Genomic DNA, 21,083 nt, shown 5'->3' with positions numbered 1-21,083 from the left:
CTATCAGGAAATTTCTCCCTAGTTACTTAACAAAACACACACTGATATGTGTTTGTGTGTTTTCTTAAGGAAAATAAAACTTTTGGAAGCACATCATGTTCTCGCTAACACAGCCGGCCCGAATGGCTCTTGCATAATAAAGCAAGCAAGTTCATCTGACTTCCCAACCTATCGTGTGTCAGTAGGAGGAGTACCAGCTCCCTGCCTCTTTTGCAAATAAATGTAACAGAAAGTCACACTAGGAGAGACTCACTTCTCCAGGCGTAGCCAGGCTGGTGAAGGATAACCAAGGAATTGGGTGGAGGAGATTGTCCCAGACTTGTCCACTGAAGGACAGAATTCTAGCCGAAGCTCCTAGACGGATCACCAAATTAGAAGATCCAAGGATCAAGAATCACGATGGATCTTCTTCCTACCTTATCCATGGAGACATGGTTCCTCCTGGCCCTTTTGATGGGACTTCTTCTGCTGTGAGTATCCTGCGTTGGCTTTCTTCCTCTTCCTTTCCTTTTTGTTCTTTTTCCTCCTTGCTCTGAAAGAGGAAAAGGTAGCTCCTAATTTTCAACACCGATAGGAGATTTGAAGCTTGAGGTTGAACTGTGGAGTCCTTGGTGGTCTCTGAGCTCGGTGGTTTTCTTGCAGATGTCTCATAACCCCCACAGGCAACGTCATCAGTGCTGAAAGAGAGCTGGGTATGTTATCGGAGCAAAGTTCCAGCGTTACGTTTCTGGGTAATGAAATGTCTGCAAGAAAACAAGAGGGGTTGACAGGCCAAGGCACTAGAATGTAAAATGAGAACATGCCCCACTTCATTTCAGCACTGATGACGTTACCTAGTTGGATTGTGAAATGCCTGCAAGAAAACAACCAAGCTCAGAGGGCACCAAGGACCTCGCAGTGATTTTATTTTTTTAAACTTCAGTGCGTAGCCGACTGAGTAAGATTTACTCAACCACGCGCAGTGCAGTAAACATCTCCTGAGTCTCATTTCTTTCTCCTTCCAGATATGGAGTTTGGCCATTTCGCATTCTCAGCAATGTGGGGATTCCTGGTCCGACCTTATTGCCCTTCTTTGGGACAATTTTGAATTACCGCAAAGTGAGTATTGATAGATACGCAGGGGACCAACTCAATCTTTAGATTCGGGCAGGGCCGGATTTAGATGAAAAGAGGCCCTAGGCTATTCCACTTATGAGGAGGCCCTTTCACCTCCCATTTTTAAGTTTGTAAATTGCATGAGAGACAATAAAATACATCATTACTGTGATATATATATATCAATATATATCAATATATATATAGCTGGCCTCCCGACGGAGGGCGGCTCTGCTCTGCGGCAAAGGCAGCGAGGCCAGCCGCCTCCCCTGCTGCGCTCAGCTGCCTGGCTCGGCCCCCTTCGCCCTCACCTGCCTGGCCGCTGGTGGGCTCCGCGTCTACGGGACGGCTACTGGGAGCGGCCGCGCCTCTCGCCCGACCGCCGGTGCCGGAATGTGGGCGGGCTCCCCAACTGCCGCGGCGCTGGAACGATCTTAACCAATACATTTTTATGTGTGTTTATTAGTCATATGTGTAGAATTTCTCCTTATTTTCGGTTCAGTGTTTTAGTGTTCACTGTTTTTAGAATAGTGTAATTTTAATTTTGCTAACAATTTGAATGTAGGTCGCTCTTGATCTTGAGGCCCTAGGCGGAAGCCTAGTTAGCCTATAGGAAAATCCAGCCCTGGATTCAGGGATTGGGAAGGATGGTCCTTTTGTGACTTGTGGAGTTCAACTCCCCAAATCCATTTTTTTTCTAAACCTTTTATATCTTTTTCTCCCCCCCCCCACAGGGATTTATGAAATTTGACCAGGAATGCTTCGAAAAATATGGGAAGTTCTGGAGGTGAGCGTTCCATTTATTAAAAGTTTCTAATTCTCAACTCAGATCTATGGAGACAAGGAGTGGCCCAAAGAGAAAGGATCAGAAAGAAGGAAAGGAAGAAAGAAAGAAAGAAAGAAAGAAGAGAGAGAGCGGGAGAGGAAGAGATAGAGAGAAGGAAAGGAAGGAAGGAAAGAGGAGAGAGAGATGGAAGGAAAAAAGGGAGAGGAGAAGGAAGGGAAGTGAAAAAAGAAGGAAGGAAGACAAAAACAAAAAGAAAGAAAGGAAGATAAAAAAGAAAAAAGGAAAGGAAGAAAGAAAGTAGGAGGGAGAGAGAGGAAGAGATAGAGAGAAGGAAAGGAAGGAAGGAAAGAGGAGAGAGAGATGGAAGGAAAAAAGGGGGAAGAGAAGGAAGGGAAGTGAAAAAAGAAGGAAGGAAAAAACAAAAAGAAAGAAAGGAAGATAAAAAAGAAAAAAGGAAAGAAAGAAAGAAAGAAAGAGGGAGGGGGAGACAGAGAGGAGGAGGAGAAAGGAGAGAAGAAAAGAAGGAAGGAGGAGAGAAAAAAAGAAGGAAAAAAGGGAAGAAGGAAGGAACTGAAAAACAAAAAGAAAGAGAAAAAAAGGAAAAAGGAAAGGAAGAAAGGAAGGAAGAAAGGGAGTGAGAGAGAAAGGAAGAGAGAAGGAAAGGAAGGAAGGAGAGAGAGAAAGAAGGAAAAAAAGGAGAGAAGGAAGGGAAGGGAAGAAGGAAGGAAGACTGAAAAACAAAAAGAAAAAAAGAAAAAAGAAAAAGGAAAGGAGGAAAGAAAGGAAGAAAGAAAAGAAGGAAGGAAGGAAAGGAAAGGAAAAAAAAGGAAGAAACAAATTGATAAAAACGAAAACAAAGAAACCCTGAATGTTCATCAAGAGGTTTGATAACTCTGAATTCCTTCCTGCTTCTCATCGGCTTGATAAAATATTCATTTAAACAGGTTGCAAGTTAAAGTTCTGAGTGAAGTTATAGCTTTTTCTTTATTACGCATCTATTTACAAGGTTCTAGAATTGCCTGCGGAGGCTCTCGCCATCCCGGGGTCTTTGGCTCTCGCTTCCACAGCTACCCCAGCCCTCCCAAATTAGAGCATAAAGGCAGAAATCCAGATGTTCCTCTCTTCTCTTCGGAGCCCTGGCGGGTATTTTCCACGGCTCCTTTGGATGCCTTTTCCAGCTCCTCGCAGACCTATCGAGGGGGAAAAGCTGGACTGGTTGTATAATAGCTTCACACACAATGGCTTTCTGTTGATAAGCTCCCGGGCAGAAGAATGCTTTGTGGCTGGTACAACAACAAAGCGAAGGGCTGCCCTTTTCAAATATGATTTTTCTGGGAGATTATCCTCTCCGCTGTTAAAAGGAGGCCGAGAAAGTAAGCAGATCTGAGCACAGACTGTAAACAGGCTTTCGCTGCCATGGAAAGGTAAGAGGGAGGGCAGGAGGGCTCACGAAATGATCCATGACACGTCCCTATTTTCACTTGTGAGAAAGAACAGAGTAACAAGAGTTGGAAGGGACCTTGGAGGTCCTCTAGTCCAACCCCCTGCCTAGGCAGGAAACTCTACACCACTTCAGACAAATGGTTCTCCAACATCTTCTTAAAGACTTCCAGTGTTGGAGCCTTCACAACTTCTGGAGGCAAGTTGTCCCACTGATTCATTGTTCTCACTATCAGGAAATTTCTCCTTAGTTCAAGGTTGTTTCTCTCCTTGATTAGTTTCCACCCGTTGCTTCTTGTTCTGCCTTCAGGTGCTATGGAGAATAGCTTGACTCCCTCTTCTTTGGGGCAGCCCCTGAGATATCGGAAGGCTGCTATCACGTCATCCTTGATCCTTCTTTTCATTAAACTAGGCATACCCAATTCCAGCAATTCCGTTCTTCTTATGCTTTAGCCTCCAGTCCCCTAATCATCTTGGAGGTTGTGTAACCTGCTAGTACCATAAATGTAAAAATGTCCTTTGAGTCACACGTTTTCCTGATTATGTCATGGACATATTCATTCATGGCAACTCCTTGACAATAAGGAAATAATTTTGCCTTTGGCAAAGAATGTTGTCATCTTCTCTGTCTGGGTTGCAATCATGCCACTTGATGAGCCAATCTAGCTTTTCAACATGACCTGAGGTTGAATTGGTTCCTCTGTGGGATCTCAGTTAGATTAAATCTATTCAGAGTTGGGCAACTGAATGGCGCCATTGGGAAGAATTAATTATTTCCATCAACTCCATCATCTAGAAAAGTGTAGCTGAGAACCAGTGGTGGGTTTCAAAATTTTTTTTGAACCTCCTCTGTGGGTGTGGCCTCCTTTGTGGGAGTGGCTTGATGGCCATGTGACCTGGTGGGAGTGGCTTGCCAGCCATGCGTTCTCTCTCTCTCTCTCTTTCTCTTTCTGTCTCTCTGTCTCTCTCCTTCCTTTTGTCTCTGTCCCTTTTTCCTTTTTTCCTTTCATCTCTCTCTCACTTTTTCTTTCTTTTTTCCTTTCTTTCTTTCTTTCTTTCTTTCTTTCTTTCTTTCTTTCTTTCTTTCTTTCTTTCTTTCTTCCTTCCTTTCTTCCTTCCTTCCTTCCTTCCTTCCTTCCTTTCTTTCTTCCTTCCTTCCTTCCTTTCTCTTTCTCTTTCTCTCTCTGTGTGAGTCTGTCTGTCTGTGTGTCTGTGTGTGTGTGTCAGTGGTGGGTTTCAAAAAAATTTCGAATTTACTCTGTGGGTGTGGCCTCCTTTGTGGGAGTGGCTTGCCGGCCATGTGACCTGGTGGGAGTGGCTTGCTGGCCATGTGTTCTCTCTCTCTCTCTCTCTCTCTCTCTCTCCTTCATTTTATATCTCTGTCCCTTTTTCCTTTTTTCTTTCATCTCTCACTTTTTCTTTCTTTTTTCTTTTTTATTTCTTTCTTCCTTTCTTTCTCTTTCTCTTTCTCTCTCTGTGTGAGTCTGCCTGTGTGTGTGTGTGTCTGTATGTGTGTGTGTCAGTGGTGGGTTTCAAAAAAATTTCGAACTTACTCTGTGGGTGTGGCCTCCTTTGTGGGAGTGGCTTGCTGGCCATGTGTTCTCCCCCTCTCTCTCTCTCTCTCTCCCTCTCTCTCTCCTTCCTTTTGTCTCTCTGTCCCTTTTTCCTTTTTTTCTTTCACCTCTCTTCACTTTTTCTTTCTTTTTTCTTTTTTTATTTCTTTCTTTCTTCCTTTCTTTCTCTTTCTCTCTCTCTCTGTGTGTGTGTGTGTGTCTGTGTGTGTCTGTGGTGGGTTTCAAAAAATTTTGGAACCTCTTCTGTAGGTGTGGCCTGCTTTCCGGGTCTACTGGTGGAACCTCTTCTAACCGGTTCGGTAGATTTGACGAACCAGTTCTACCGAACTGGTGCGAACTGGCAGGAACCCATCAGCCACTAGGAACTCTTTCAAATACTTGGGTCTTCTTTAAGGTATAACAATCGGTCATTCCATTTTAGATTCTCCATAAAGACTACCAGGACAATAAGTCTGTCCCAACTCAGGATGCTTCAGCAATACCAGTCTACACATCCCATCCTCCTCAAAAATGCTGGCTGGGGATGATGGGAGATTTAGTCAAAAAATCAGGGCAGGGTAGAAAAGTAGAAAAGGCTACACTGTAAGCTCAGAGAAGATATATGTATATCTCTGCTTATAGCATCTCTCTGTGCTTCTTTCTTCTGAATGCAGGCTCTATGATGGCCGTCAACCTATTATTGCTGTATTGGATCCTGCAATTATCAAGGCTGTCCTAGTGAAAGAAAGCTACAGTACTTTTACCAACCGGCGAGTGAGTCTTTTGCATCTTGTACCATCAGATAGCAAAACATGTCTTGTATGTTTTAAATCAGGCTGTATTTTTTTTAAATTGTATTTTATAGGCCGCCCTTTTCCCTGGGGGGACTCAGGGCGGCTTACAACTTATGAGGAAGGGGATACAAACAATGACATATAAAACAATACATAATTAAAAATAGAAACAACATTCACCATTCGGGTGGGGACAGATTACAATCTTTAACCCCAGGCCTGACGGGATAGCCAGAACTTGAGGGCTGTGCGGAAGGCCTGGAGGGTGGTGAGGGTACGAATCTCCACGGGGAGTTCGTTCCAAAGGGTCGGAGCTACTACTGAAAAGGCCCTCCTCCGTGTAGTTGCCAGTCGGCACTGACTGGCGGATGGAACTCGGAGGAGGCCTAATCTGTGTGATCTGATGGGTCGCGAGGAGGTATTTTAAACCAAGCTGTATGTTAAACCAGAAGATAGGAAGAGGAAGTTTGGAATCCCCCCCCCCACTCTCTATCATATTTTGAAACGTGCGAAATTGAGTCTGGGTTGAGATTTTCTGCTTTGATCAGTTTTAAGTTGGGCCACAGTTGGGAGTAGGTGGTAGATGCCTTCAACGTGCCTTGTTGAAATCTGGATATGGTGTCATGTTTTCATCCTGGCCTTTAGGTTTTCCCTGCACCGGACATCTTAAAAAACGCAGTCTCTATGGCCAAAGACGAACAATGGAAGAGGATTCGCACAGTGCTTTCTCCCACCTTCACCAGCGGGAAGCTGAAGGAGGTAACAAGAAAAAAAAAAACTTAAAAGAACGGAGAAGGAGTAGAGAGAAGGAAGAAAAGATGGGAGGGAAGCAGGGAGGGTGGAAGAAAGGAGGAAGGAAGGAAGGAAGGAAGAAGGAAGGAAGGAAAGAAGGAAGGAGTGAAGGAAGGAAGAAAGGTGGGAGGAATGAAGGAAGGAAAGAGGAAGAAGGAAAGAAAGAAGAAAGGAAGGAGAAAAGGGAAGAAAAGGTGGGAGGAATGAAGGAAGGAAGGAGGAAAGAGAAGGAAGGAAGGAGAAAAGGAAGGAAGAAAACATAGCAGTAGACTTATATACCGCTTCATAGGCCTTTCAGGCCTCTCTAAGCGGTTTACAGAGAGTCAGCATATTGCCCCCAACAATCTGGGTCCTCATTTTACCCACCTTGGAAGGATGGAAGGCTGAGTCAACCCTGAGCCGGTGAGATTTGAACCGCTGACCTGCTGATCTAGCAGTAGCCTGCAGTGCTGCATTTAACCACTGCGCCACCTTGGGAGGAATGAATGAAGGAAGGAGTAGAGAGAACGAATAAAAGGTGGGAGGGAGGAAAGAAGGAAGGAGGAAGGACTAGAGAACAGGAAGAAAGGGTGGGAGGAAAGAAGGGAGGAAGGAAAGAAGGAAAAAAGGAGTAGCAAGAAGGAAGAAACGGTGGGAGGGAGGAAAGAAGTAAGGAAGGAAAAAAGGAGTAGAGAGAAGGAAAAAAGGTGGGAGGAATGAAGGAAGGAAGGAGAGAAGGAAGAAAAGGTGGGAGGAAGGAAAGAAGTAAGTAAGGAAGGAGGAAGGACTAGAGAGCAGGAAGAAAGGGTGGGAGGAAAGAAGGAAGGAAGGAAAGAAGGAAGAAAGGAGTAGAGAGAAGGAAGAAAAGATGGGAGGGAGGAAGGAAGGAAGGAAGGACTAGAGAACAGGAAGAAAGGGTGGGAGGAAAGAAGGAAGGAAGGAAAGAAGGAAGAAAGGAGTAGAGAGAAGGAAGAAAAGATGGGAGGGAGGGAGGAAGGAAGGAAGGAAGGAAGGAAAGAAGGAAGGAAGGAAGGAGAAAGGACTAGAGAACAGGAAGAAAGGGTGGGAGGAAAGAAGGAAGGAAGGAAAGAAGGAAGAAAGGAGTAGAGAGAAGGAAGAAAAGATGGGAGGGAGGGAGGGAGGAAGGAAGGAAGGAAGGAAGGAAGGAAGGAAGGAAGGAAGGAAGGAAGGAACAGTCATTTGTCTGAAATGCTATAGGATCTACTGCTTGAGAGGGGCTGGACTAGAAGACCTGCAAAGTTCCTTCCAGCTGTATTCTGATTAAATATGGACCACGAGGGCCATACATCTCAATTTCACTTCCACAAACATCCCTAAAAGGTCTCCAAAGAACATCAGTCCAGGACCAGATTAGACGCCCTGTCCAATTTCAGCCCCAAAATGCCCCAAGGAGAAAGAGAAATAAATTTTGGAGGAACCCATCAATCAAACTTAAGAAGGACTGCCACTATCTTCATCACAGTTGAATTTGTCATCCTTTATGAACCAGCCCCTGGCTTTGTTGGAACACATCAGCAACTAAGAAGGGGGGGACTGCCTGTCCATGTTTAAAACTGTGGTTTTGTTTTCCAGATGTTTCCCATCATTAAACACTACGGGGATATTTTAATTCAAAACGTTCAGAGGAAAATGGAGAACGACGAGCCCATCGACGTGAAAGAGTAAGTTCTTTGGAGCAGGACGACTGCCCAGCGCTGTCACAAGGGGGAAGGTGGCAGAGACGCCCTTAGTAATGCCCCATGGGGAAATCCGCTTCCCATTTCCTGACTGCTACCCAGAGTGAAATGCGGCTATCGCTGAAAATGTGTATCGTCCGTGGTACATTTCATATGCTTGGAACAAATCGGGACAAAAAATGCATCTGTGGATGAAAAGAGTGTAGTAAAAGGGCATCTCTCTCTCTCTCTCTCTCTCTCTCTCTCTCTCTTTATCTATCTATCTATCTATCTATCTATCTATCTATCTATCTATCTATCTATCTATCTCTACATCACCTATCTATTCATCCACCTCTATATCTAATCCTATCTCTCTCTTTCTTCCTCTCCCCCCTCTCTATATCTAATCCTATCTATCTATCTATCTATCTATCTATCTATCTATCTATCTATCTATCTATCTATCTATCTATCTATCTATCTATCTATCTATCTATCTACATCATCTATCTATTCATCCACCTCTATATCTAATCCTCTCTCTCTTTCTTTCGCTCCCCCCTCTCTCCATCTATATCTAATCCTATCTATCTATCTATCTATCTATCTATCTATCTATCTATCTATCTATCTATCTATCTATCTATCTCTCTATCTCTCTATCTCTACAGCATCTATCTATTTATCCACCTCTATATCTAATCCTCTCTCTCTCTCTCTCTCTTCCTCTCCCCCTCTCTCCATCTATATCTAATCTTATCATCTATCTATCTATCTATCTATCTATCTATCTATCTATCTATCTATCTATCATCTACCTACCTACCTACCTACCTACCTACCTACCTACCTACCTACCTACCTACCTACCTATCTATCTATCTATCTATCTATCTATCTATCTATCTATCTATCATCTATATAATATCAACACTAACTAATCTGTAAAGATCAGAAATAGAGAAACTGTGAAATGGCAGAAACCAAATGGATATTATTTGCTCAAAGTATCTAAGAAAGATGAACCTGGGCTCTTGAGCTGGAAAGCAAAGACATGAGAGCCATCAAGCCAATTGCAGACTACAAAGTATTAAACAACCAGTAACAACAGGTCTTGGACATCGAATGTCTCAACTCAGTTCTGGGTCAGGCTACAATCCAGGACCCTGGAAAGCTGCAGGGGTGACAGCAGGCCTACCTTCTTCAACTTGACATGCTCCAGATGTGTGTGTGGGGGGATTCCAAGAGTTGAAACGGATGTTCAACAAACCAACCCCCTCAGGAGACGGTGGATTTTTGTGTTGGCTGCCCATGTTTTGATGTATCTTCTGTCAGGCTTTCCAGCCATGTCCTAAATCTTTGTCACCGATCATCTGTTCCTCTCCTTTCTCTTCTTAGTGTCTTCGGGGCCTACAGCATGGACGTGGTCACCAGCACTTCGTTCGGGGTGGACATCAACTCCATGAACAACCCCAAAGACCCCTTCGTCAAGCAGATCAGGAAGCTCACCAAGTTCAAAGCTTTCGATCCGCGGATCGTTTTTGCATGTGAGTTCTGCTTTCTGGAATCCAAGCGAAGTCTTCCCTAACTTGTCCAGAGAAATTTTGCCTCGCCGTTTCATTCTGTTTGCTAGAGCCTTCTGCTGCATTTGAGATTAGAGATGGGAAACCTTTCTTCTTTTAAGGCAGCCCCCACCACCACCACCCCAAACTTGGCAACTTTAAGACATGTGGACTTCAACTCCCAGAATTCTCCGGGCTAACATAGCTGGGAGTTGAAGCCCACAAGTCCACAAGCAGAGCTGGCTGGAGAATTCTGGGAGTTGAAGTCCACAAGTCTTCAAGTTGCCAGGTTTGGAGACCTCCGATCTAAGTGGAGAGGTTGCAGAGGAAGGGATTACAAGAGAGTAAATTATGCTGGCTGGAGAATTCTGGGAGTTGAAGTCCACAAGTCTTCAAGTTGCCAGGTTTGGAGACCTCTGATCTAAGTGGAGAGGTTGCAGAGGAAGGGATTACAAGAGAGTAAAGTATGCTGGCTGAAGAATTCTGGGAGTTGAAGTCCACAAGTCTTCAAGTGGTCTTCAAGTTGCCAGGTTTGGAGACCTCTGATCTAAGTGGAGAGGTTGCAGAGGAAGAGATTACAAGAGAGTAAATTATGCTGGCTGAAGAATTCTGGGAGTTGAAGTCCACAAGTCTTCAAGTTGCCAGGTTTGGAGGCCTCTGTTTTAACAGATGCTCCCTCTTGATTGCAAACTATTCACAGAAGATTGTGTGACTAGGATTACATGCGTAGTGGGGGGGACAGGGGGGGGGGTTACCTCAGCTGCGGTAATCCATTCTGCTGCGGAAAACACCTGAGCTAGAAGAATAGACTATATCTTTATTACGGCCATAGACCAGCAATAGGCATCACTTTATTCAATATATTAAAAAAACAGTACTGACATTAATAGTGGATTATAGTGGATAGTGGATCCAATATCTCAGGGGATGCCACAAAGAAGAGGGAGTCAAACTATTCTCCAAAAACACCTGCAAGAAGCAATGGGTGGAAACTAATCAAGGAGAGAAGCAACTTAGAACTGAGGAGAAATTTCCTGGCAGTAAGAACAATTAATCCGTGGAACAGAAGTTGCCTCCAGAAGTTGTGAATGCCCCAACACTGGAAGTCTTTAAGAAGATGTTGGATCTTCTGAAATGGTATAGGGTTTCCTGCCTAAGCAGGGGGTTGGACTAGAAGACCTCCAAGGTCCCTTCCAACTTTGCTCTTGTATTGCATTGTAGTGGATAATAACATCCTTGTTAAGAAAATACAAGTTCTCAAACTGTTAGGGCCACTCCCTAGTTTATGTGAGTGAAAAGCCGATAAGTAAGTGAATAAATATAATGTCCCCCAAAATTGTTAGAAATATCTCCAAAAGATGGGTACAAGTTGACAGCTGTGATTCTGTAACCAAATATACATTTTTGTTTCTCTTTTTAAAAAATACAGTATCTTTTTTATTACACATTTTTGCATCCTATACATTCTGTTTCCAAATGTTATAACCCTATGCATAGTTTCAATTCTTATTTCTATTGTCTATCAATTCATATCATTTCTCCCATACTGCTGAGCTAAAAAACGAGGGAATATAGGACAGGGAATGGCGGGATGCAGGAGGGCGGGGCCAGCCAGAGGTAGAATTTGCCGGTTCTCCGAACTACTCAAAATATCTGCTACCGGTTCGCCAGAACCGATCCGAACCGGCTGAATACCACAGTGTAGCCCAAAGGGGAAGAGCTTTGGGTGCAATGTGATTTTGTTGTTCTATAGATGTCTCTAACTGAAGCCAAAATGGCTTTTCGTCCATTCTCCCTCCTCCTCCTCTGTCGCCGTTCCTCGTTCCCTTTTCTGACCAGCTCGGACTCATCTTTTGCGGAGAGCTTTTGAAAAATGAAATTAAACCGAGCAGCAGGTATGAACCTAAGGTGGCAGGTTGCCTGCTCCTAATTGATGAGGAATAATGGCACTTGTTAGGTAATCTCCCCGCTGGGAGAGCAAGTACGTTCAGAGAAGCGTTGTGAGAGTTGTGTTGGAGAACACACAAACCAGCATACAGAGAGACTGCAGTTTAAATAGGCTTTTACTTTCGTGGAAACAGAGGTATCAGAGTCCATCAAACAGTCAGTCACACACGGATAAGACAGTCAGCCATCAATGTCTTTCAGCTAAGGGATAATCCAAATAACATAGTCCAGTAATCATATAATCAGTTCAGTACTCAAAGTTTGCAAAACTTACAATAGCTCACGGCACTTTCTAACAGCCAGCTTCCAAAAACACTCAGATCAGATCAGCCCAGCATCTAACAAACAGAGAGCTAACAGTCACTCTGGCTCCCTCTTATGACCGATTGAGGAAACAGCAACCAATCACACTTTACAGTATGATTTAAAGAAACAGGTACAGCATTGCTATATGAGTTATATATTGCCAACCCAACCGTTAGATTACATTCCTAACAGCACTGCTTTGAGTTTCTTGTGCTGTGATACAGACACAACCTTACACGCTTTTTCTGTAGAAAAGGACGCATCTTTGCATAATCCAGAGGTTCTTAATGCACCCGCCAAGCGCCCAGTGGCATTTGCAGAATGTGGCCTTTTGAATAAATCTTGTTCGTGTTTATTCATTGCTCACCTTGGGAACTTGAAGGAAAGAAACAAATGTGTAATGAAATATTGTTTTCCTCCAGGGACAGGGCGGTGTTTTTCACAATTAATTTCTTTTTCAGTTATGTTCCCAAAACTTGGGCCTCTTATGAATGCCTTGGGCATAGGTGCATTTTCGCGGGAAGCTCTGGATTTCTTCACCGAATTTTTTGTGCAAATGAAGGCATCACGACTGAAGGAAGGCCAAGGGGTAAGCAACAAGATAGCCATTTGTCTGAAACGGTGTAGGGTTTCCTGCCTAGGCAGGGGGTTGGACTAGAAGACCTCCAAGGTCCCTTCCAACTCTGCTATTGTATTGTATTAAGATATTGCTGAAGCTTAACGGAGAGCGCCTTTGTCTCGGGCGAGAAAATCCTGACCAAAAGTGAAGGGTTCTTGGGGATCTCTGAGCTTGCTTGTTTTCTTGGAGACGTTCCGTGGCCCAACTAGGTAACTTCATCAGTGCAGAAGGGAGTGCAATTTGGGAGTGATGGAGAGCAGGAGGAGGAAGAGGAAGAGGGGGAGGAATAATAGGAGGGTTGTGGGGTCCTTGGTGCTCTCTGAGCCTGCTTGTTTTCTTGCAGACATTTCATGACCCAACTAGGGAACATTATCTGTGTTAGAAGGCAGTGGGTTTCTTGAGAGGAGGAGGAGGAGAAATAATACAGTTGTGGGGTCCTTGGTGCTCTCTGAGTTTGCTTGTTTTCTTGCAGACGTTTCATTATCCAAACTAGGTAACATCATCAGTGCTAGAAGGGAGTTGGGCATGTGAGAGGGAAGAGGAGGAAGAGGAGGAGGAGGAACAACTATGGGGTCCTTGGTGCTCTCTGAGCTTGCTTGTTTTCTTGGAGACGTTCCATGGCCCAACTAGGTAACTTCATCAGTGCAGAAGGGAGTGCAATTTGGGAGTGATGGAGAGCAGGAGGAGGAAGAGGAAGAGTGGGAGGAATAATAGGAGGGTTGTGGGGTCCTTGGTGCTCTCTGAGCCTGCTTGTTTTCTTGCAGACATTTCATGACCCAACTAGGGAACATTATCAGTGTTAGAAGGCAGTGGGTTTCTTGAGAGGAGGAGGAGGGGAAATAATACGGTTGTGGGGTCCTTGGTGCTCTCTGAGTTTGCTTGTTTTCTTGCAGACGTTTCATTACCAAACTAGGCAACATCATCAGTGCTAGTTAAGGAGCGCTGCTTGCTGTCAGTTGAGCAACGTGTTTTCCTCTCCAAGGAAAATAATTTGTGCATGTACAGAGAGTCCTGGAATTACCATTAAAATTGAATCCAAAATTTCTCTGGCTAGACATTTGTTAAGCAAGGCTTGCCCCCATTTTGTGACCTTTCCTGCCACTGTCGTTAAGTGAATCACACCATTGTTACACTGTCGTTAAGTGAATCACACCATTGTTACACGAGTCACGCGGTTGTTAAGTGAATCCGGCTTCCCCATTGACTCTGCTTGTCCGAAGGTCACAAAAGCAGGTCACACGGCCCCGGGATGCTGACACTGTCATAAATACGAGTCGGTGGCCAAGCGTCTGAATATTGATCAGGCCGTAAGTTTGAAAAACGCTCCTGCTTTTTTCAGTGCTGTTGCAACTTCGAATGGTCACTAAGCGGAATGGTTTTATGTCGAGGACTACCCATATTTTCTCCCTACCTCTGTTGCCTTAATGCTGAGTGTCACCCAAGTTGCATTCTTGGTTTCTCTGTTTTCATGGGTCCATTCATTTGATCCACAGAGCCGCATGGATTTCTTCCAGATGATGATTGACTCCCAAAACAACAACAAGGACTCCATAAACAATGGCAAAAACTCTACAAGCAACGGACTGAATCACTCATATAAAGGTCATTCCCATTTTAGCATTATGCATTTTCTAAGTGTTGTAGTGCATTTGTATTGATGGATTGATACTTTTTAGCTTTAATTTACGGTCACAAACAGTCAAGAAAGTTTAAGAGACTGAATAGCCATTTGGGGTTGGACTAGAAGACCTCCAAGGTCCCTTCCCACGTTCTTATTCCATTAAATGTGCGATGGGGTTCATTGGAAGCGATTTGCTTAAGAGCCACTGTCTCAATTCTGTGGCCAATGTTCGTATTCACGTACTTGACTGATTAAAAGGTAAAAGGTTCCCCTCGCACATACGTGCTAGTCGTTCCTGACTCTAGGGGGCGGTGCTCATCTCCGTTTCAAAGCCGAAGAGCCAGCGCTGTCCGAAGACGTCTCCGTGGTCCTGTGGCCGTCATGATTCAACACCGAAGGCTCACGGAGTGCTAATACCATCCCACCAAAAGTGGTTCTTATTTTTCTACTTGCATTTTTTACATGCTTTCGAACTGCTAGGTTGGCAGAAGCTGGGACAAGTCACGGGAGCTCACTCCGTTACGTGGCGCTAGGGATTCGAACCGCCGAACTGCCGAACCTTTCTGATTGACAAGCTCAGCGTCTTGGCTACTGACACACTGTGTCCCGTGTCCCTACTTGACTGATTAGGTGACATTAGCAGACCCGTAGATCAATTTTCTCCATGATAACCCCATCGCTGGGGTAGATCACACGCTCATTTCCACAACTTAGCCTCCTGTTTTAAAGAACTTTGGACTTAGGAGACCTGGCAAGATAAGACGTTTCCCTCCCCAGTAGATCTTGCAACTCTTAATCAACAGGACCTCCAAAGTCTATCCGGAACTCTAGCAAGAAGTTATTTTCCAAGAAACCATCTGTTTCAATATGGTTCAAAGAACTCACACAAAACAGCATATGTGATTATTTTTTTTAAAAGCAAAGTCAGCATCAATCAATGTTGTTCTATGAGTCGTCACTTATAAAGCCCTTCATGGTATTGGACCTGGGTACTTGAGAGACCGCCTCCTGCCAATCACCTCCACTAGACCGATTAGATCCCACAGATTAGGCCTCCTCCGAATTCCATCCGCCGGCCAGTGTCGACTGGCGACTACCCGGAGGAGAGCCTTCTCTGTGGCTGCTCCGACCCTCTGGAACGAACTCCCCGTGGAGATTCGAACCCCCACCACCCTCCAGGCCTTCCGCAAGGCCCTTAAAACCTGGCTGTTCCGACAGGCCTGGGGCTAAAGAGCTGCTGCCCCCGTCTCGAATGGTATGACTGCTGTGTGTTTTTAAATTATGTATTGTTATGTTTCGTTTTTTATTTTTTGTCTGTACCCCCCCCCCTTCCCTGATTTGATTTGTTAGCCGCCCTGAGTCCCCTCCAGGGAAAAGGGCGGCATATAGCAATAGCAGTAGACTTATATACCGCTTCATAGGGCTTTCAGCCCTCTCTAAGCGGTTTACAGAGAGTCAGCATATTGCCCCCAACAATCTGGGTCCTCATTTTACCCACCTCGGAAGGATGGAAGGCTGAGTCAACCCTGAGCCGGTGGGATTTGAACCGCTGAACTGCTGATCTAGCAGTAGCCTGCAGTGCTGCATTTAACCACTGCGCCACCTTGGCTCTAATAAATATAATAAAATCAAATGAAATGAAATGAATGCCCTTGGAAGTTTGACACCCTTTAGCTGTGTTTCGAAGTCCGCAAAACAATACGAGGCAAGGTCCATTATTACCCTTGGTACGAAGTCATAACGATGGCCCGCAGTAAATTTTCTGTACCTGTAATCACCCAGTTGGTTTTTATTTCTATTTTGCAGGCCTGACTGATAAAGAAATTCTAGCCCAGGCGTTTATCTTCGTTTTTGCTGGCTACGAACCCAGCAGTAATTCCCTGGGTTACTTGGCCTACAACTTAGCCATGCATCCAGATGTTCAGCAGAAGCTGCAAGAGGAAATAGATACTGTCCTACCCAACAAGGTAAGGAATGAGGGGGTCCCCCAGGCCATGGCTGTCCGAAAAGTACTTTTTCAAGAGGCGACTGGACTTTCTATCCACCAGGTTGCAAGAACACAAGCGAGAAGTCAGACAACTCATTGGAAGCCCCACACTCAAAGAACAAGGGTGTTAGTCTTCCAAGTATCATGTAGAATTAAATCAGAGTCCAAGGCAAAACGATCCTTAAAGTTCCAATTTAATAAAGCAGACATCTTAGCACATTGCTATGGAAATCCCAATTCTGGAAATTACATCAGAATCCCACCCAGTTAAAAGTTCATGATCTTGTCCCCACACCCACAAATCCATCACATGGTCCAATCTTCTTCTTCCACGCTGGCGTCTCCACCCAGCTGCTTCCGGTCAGCTGTAAAAGTGCGGAGACAAAAGATGACCTTGGTCTTCTAGAAAAGAATGACAACAACACATTCCACAATCCTACTCCTGTCTATTCCCCCCTCCCATCAACTAAAGAAACAGCATAATGAAGTAAGAGAAAGTGTGGCAGGACAAAATTCTAAAAGGAATATAATTGCAGGCCTGACAAAGGGCATGCCTTCAATTTCCCAGCTATTCAGATTGTTGGCCGAGCAGGTACAAAAACAGCCAGGGAAGTGATGGAAGACAACATATATTTGTCATCCAGTCAGAGCTTCTTCAGCTCTGACTGGATGATGAGGAATGAAAGGAGTTATATTCCTTGCAGACAGCTGGTCATTTTAGCCTCCACACCCATTTGCACCAATCAGGTGACCCCGAGGACACAGATAAACCTCCAAGCCACCTCAACGACTCTCCAAGAAGGATGCAAATGACCAACTCTGTCTGCAAGGAATATAAATCCTTCCATTCCCCACCATCCTAGTCAGAGCTGAAGAAGCTTCTTGGATGAGAAGTGAATCGTCTTCAGAGAAAAACCAGAATGCCCAGTTGCCTCTTGAAAAAGCACCTTTGGAGGGAGGTAATTCACAAAAGAAAGGCAAATACACGTGTCTTCAATCACTTCCCTGGCTGTTTTTGCACCTGCTCGGCCAACAATCTCAATAGCTGTGAAATTGAAGGCACGTCCTTGTTCTTTGCAGTGGGGGGCTTCCGATGAGTTGTCTGACAGCTCTCTGGTGTTCTTGCAACCTGGTGGATAGCTTCCACCCTGTCTGTCCTACCTAGTCCCAGGAGCGATCCATGCGGGGGATCCAGTAGATTACATTGAAAGTATCTCCCCCTTCCAAGCGATCTTTGCATCTTGTAATTCATCGGTCTGCGGTTCAGCAAAGTGAGCTCTTTTCACCTTGCTTGGATGGCTTAAAAGCAGTAATAACATCCGAATGATTGAATTAGTGACACGAAGAGACGCTCCCGACTCTGTCATCCAAAAGTGCAAGACATAGAACCATGGTGTTAATGCAGAGTTCGGTTCAGGATTAAGAAACGGTGTTACTATATTTTAACCATCATCGAGCCAGCGTCGAAATGGACAAGGGAGACCTTGGCCTCAATCCTGGGAGTAGAAAGGTGGGGTGGAGACGGGAGAAAATGAATTATTTTAACTTTCTTCCCAAGGCACCTCTTACCTACGATGCCATCATGCAGTTGGAATACCTGGACATGGTGCTGAACGAAAGCCAAAGGATTTATCCCCTCGGAGGGCGCATTGAAAGACTCTGCAAGACGGATGTCGAGATCAATGGGATAACCATTCCCAAAGGCACCATGGTGATGATCCCCCCCGTAATTTTGCATCAGATCCCCGAATACTGGCCGGAGCCAAAAGAATTCAGACCTGAGAGGTACATAAAAGCCAGACATTTGCATCTGTGAAGAGGAATTAAAAAGGCACAGTGGTGGGATTCAACATTTTTTTACTACTGGTTCTAAGGGCGTAGCTTAGTGGGCGTGGCTTGGTGGGCATGGCATGGCTTGGCGGGAATGGCAGGGGAAGGAAACTGCAAAATCCCCATTCCCTCCCTACTGCAGAGGAAGGATACTGTAAAATCCCCATTTTCTCTCTACTCCAGGGGAAGGAAACTGCAAAATCCCCATTCTCACTCCACTCCAGGGGAAGGAAACTGCAAAATCCCCATTCCCTCCCCATTCCAGAGGAAGGATACTGTAAAATCCCCATTCCCTCCTCACTCCAGGGGAAGGAAACTGCAAAATCCCCATTCCCTCCCCATTCCAGAGGAAGGATACTGTAAAATCTCCATTCTCTCTCCACTCCAGGGGAAGGATACTATAAAATCTCCATTCTCTCTCCACTCCAGGGGAAGGATACTGTAAAATCCCCACTCCCTCTTCACTCCAGGGGAAGAAAACTGCAAAATCCCCATTCCCTCCCCACTCCAGAGGAAGGACACTGTAAAATCTCCATTCTCTCTCCACTTCAGGGGAAGGATACTGCAAAATCCCAATTCCCTCCCCACTGTAGGGGAAGGATACTGTAAAATCCCCATTCTCTCTCCACTCCAGGGGAAGGATACTGCAAAATCCCCATTCCCTCCCAATCAGCTGGGACTCAGGAGGCAGATGATAGATGGGGGCATGGCCAGCCAGAGATGGTATTTACCGGTTCTCCAAACTATTCAAAATTTCCGCTACAGCTCCTGACTGTAGAATTTGAAGGCATTTTACAAGAAGTCTCCAAGTAGTCTCACGATTTGGGAGGGTGCTCCGTTCGCTGACGGCCGGCCCTGGTTGCGAGACTTTGCCCAGTCGGGGATGAGTGAAAGGCTGGCGACACAGGAAATCACGTCGGGGTCACCAAATGTAACGTTCCCGTGGTTCGTCCATGAGGCCAATGTGGAGAAAAGACAGGACACGATCTTTCTCGGGATGGAGCGATGACCCAGATTGGGGGTCTGGTAGCCCCTTTTATTGAGATAGGACAAAGGCAGGAGGAGCAATAGCATGTGCTTAAAAACAGCCTGTAAAAGTACAATTTCTAATCTACTGCTCAGTCTATATATGGTCAAATCCTGGACGTCAGAATGTTATGTTATGCACTATCAGGATGTTATGGCGTTTTAGGAGTTTGTTTTCTCCTGTGTGATTCAGCGTGGCTCTGCGAGCCCTAGTATGAACTAGACCATGGAGGACACACACCTAGACAAGGAGCTATATTACAACATCTGACAATCTTTCCTTTCTCCGTTCACCCAGGTTCAGCAAAGAAAACAAAGAAAACATCGATCCCTACACATACCTCCCCTTTGGAGCCGGCCCCAGGAATTGCATCGGAATGAGATTTGCATTGGTCTCCATGAAAGTAGCAATCGCCGTCATTATGCAGCGTTTCTCCTTTAGAGTCTGCAAAGAAACACCGGTGAGAAAGATGGATCTGGAATAGATCTGTTATCAGAGTAACAGAGTTAATCTGTTAAGGATTTGGAGAAAAAGGGGCAACCACTTAAATTAGAGATTTCGACAGGAGCAGCCCTTCAACACAACTCTTTTACAACTTGAGTCTTGTCCCTTCTCGGTCTATTATCCCGAAACTGTTCAAAGGTGTTAGATATCAGGGGACGGTCTCCAAATCACAGAATAAGAGAGATGGGAGGGAACTTGGAGGTCTTCTAGTCCAACTCTCTACTCAAGCAGGACTGAGGTTGCGTTCCATGGTTCTGTTTAGAAGGTCCTAGTTGGCCTTTTGTGGTGGTCCTTCAACCTTGAGAACCTTCAACCAACCTTCAACCTGGAACTTGAGCTGGGTTTTCCTGTTTGCTAACTTCTTTCTCCATTCTTTCACTCTCCTACAGATTCCTCTGGTCATGAGCAACCAAGCATTCTTGGTGCCGGAGAAACCAATCGTTCTAAAGTTAGTCCCACGATAAGGTGGCCGAGAAAACGAGGAATAAAACTTAGCGATGCCTACATCATCCCTGCAATGGATGCAACAGTTTTGAGCTTCATCCTTGGAACCTTGGAAGAAAACCACTGAATTAGTCACTAAATGAATAGCTTTGGAGAGATGGACCTGTTTGCTTTAAGTAGCTATTGTAAGGTTGCGATCATAACAATGTACTTCATAGGTGGAGGAGATGTTAATATTTGTTGTCGTTGTTGTTGTCAATGATGATGTATAACTTGATGTTTTGAACATTTTTGACCTATAAATTAAGACCGTGATGAATCCAGTTAGCAAATCCAGACTGAGTTGCTGTACCCGAGTTGGATTGTCCTTATCATCATCGTCAGCAATTTGAAACTTTTCACCAAGAAAAAAAAAGTCAATTGATTTTCCCCCCCTCTGATATCTATGTCAGGGTTCCAAATAGCAGCCAAAATTAAATCAGAGTCGGAGGCAAAGGATTCCTCAAAGTTCCAATTTATGAAGAGAGCCATGTTGGCACATCTGGGGAAACCCGAATCTGAAGGCTTCCCGGTTTTCCCCACCCAGTTGAAAAGTCAAGATCTTGCCCCCCACACCCACAGGTCCATCCCATGGTCCAATCTCCCACTGCCATGCTGGCAGTTCCACCCATCCACTTCCGGTCAGGTGCAGAAGTGCGAAGCCAAAGGATGACCTTGGCTTTCTAGAAAGAACGTTGTTATGGCTACATAGCATCTAACTCCTTACAATCCCCCCCTCTCGTTTTCCCACAATAGAATGGGAGCTTTCATTAGAAGGCGTCTGTACCACCGATGGATTTTAACTGTGTTTTAATTAATTATGAGATGGCTTGGTTTGCATTGTGTTGTACTTCTGTATAATTAGCCGTCCCTCCTTGCCTTTCCCGGCAGAAAATATCTATTTTCAAAACAAAACAAAAACAAGCAAGCATGTAAAATACAGACATATGAGATCAATAAAGGGTGTTTTTCCACTTTCTTCCACTTTCTTCTTCTTCTTGAGTTGCTTTAGGAGAAAGGTATGTTATTAAGGGGGGGCAAAAGAAAGGTTGCCCAAAGGGAAAACTTTTGCTGGTCC

The 21,083-nt window shown here is 44.8% G+C and overlaps 1 protein-coding gene across 1 annotated transcript; it reads left to right on the top strand.

The window, feature by feature from the left end:
• The first annotated feature begins 242 nt into the window (after positions 1–242).
• Positions 243–20,984, top strand: LOC106556514 (cytochrome P450 3A9). Its single transcript, XM_087729152.1, has 13 exons — positions 243–470; positions 1,005–1,098; positions 1,830–1,882; positions 5,550–5,649; positions 6,315–6,428; positions 8,034–8,122; positions 9,518–9,666; positions 12,396–12,523; positions 14,047–14,155; positions 15,981–16,141; positions 17,720–17,946; positions 19,316–19,478; positions 19,912–20,984. The coding sequence occupies exons 1-13, from the start codon at positions 400–402 to the stop codon at positions 19,984–19,986; spliced, it is 1,533 nt and encodes a 510-aa protein (XP_087585278.1). The 5' UTR covers positions 243–399; the 3' UTR covers positions 19,987–20,984.
• The last annotated feature ends 99 nt before the right edge of the window (positions 20,985–21,083 follow it).

The sequence above is a fragment of the Thamnophis sirtalis genome, unplaced genomic scaffold, assembly GCF_051295495.1.
Source record: "Thamnophis sirtalis isolate CommonGarterSnake01/CBP01778 unplaced genomic scaffold, rThaSir2_p1.2 scaffold_14, whole genome shotgun sequence".
NCBI lineage: Eukaryota > Metazoa > Chordata > Lepidosauria > Squamata > Natricidae > Thamnophis > Thamnophis sirtalis.
This window is presented reverse-complemented; position numbering and strand designations above follow the sequence as displayed.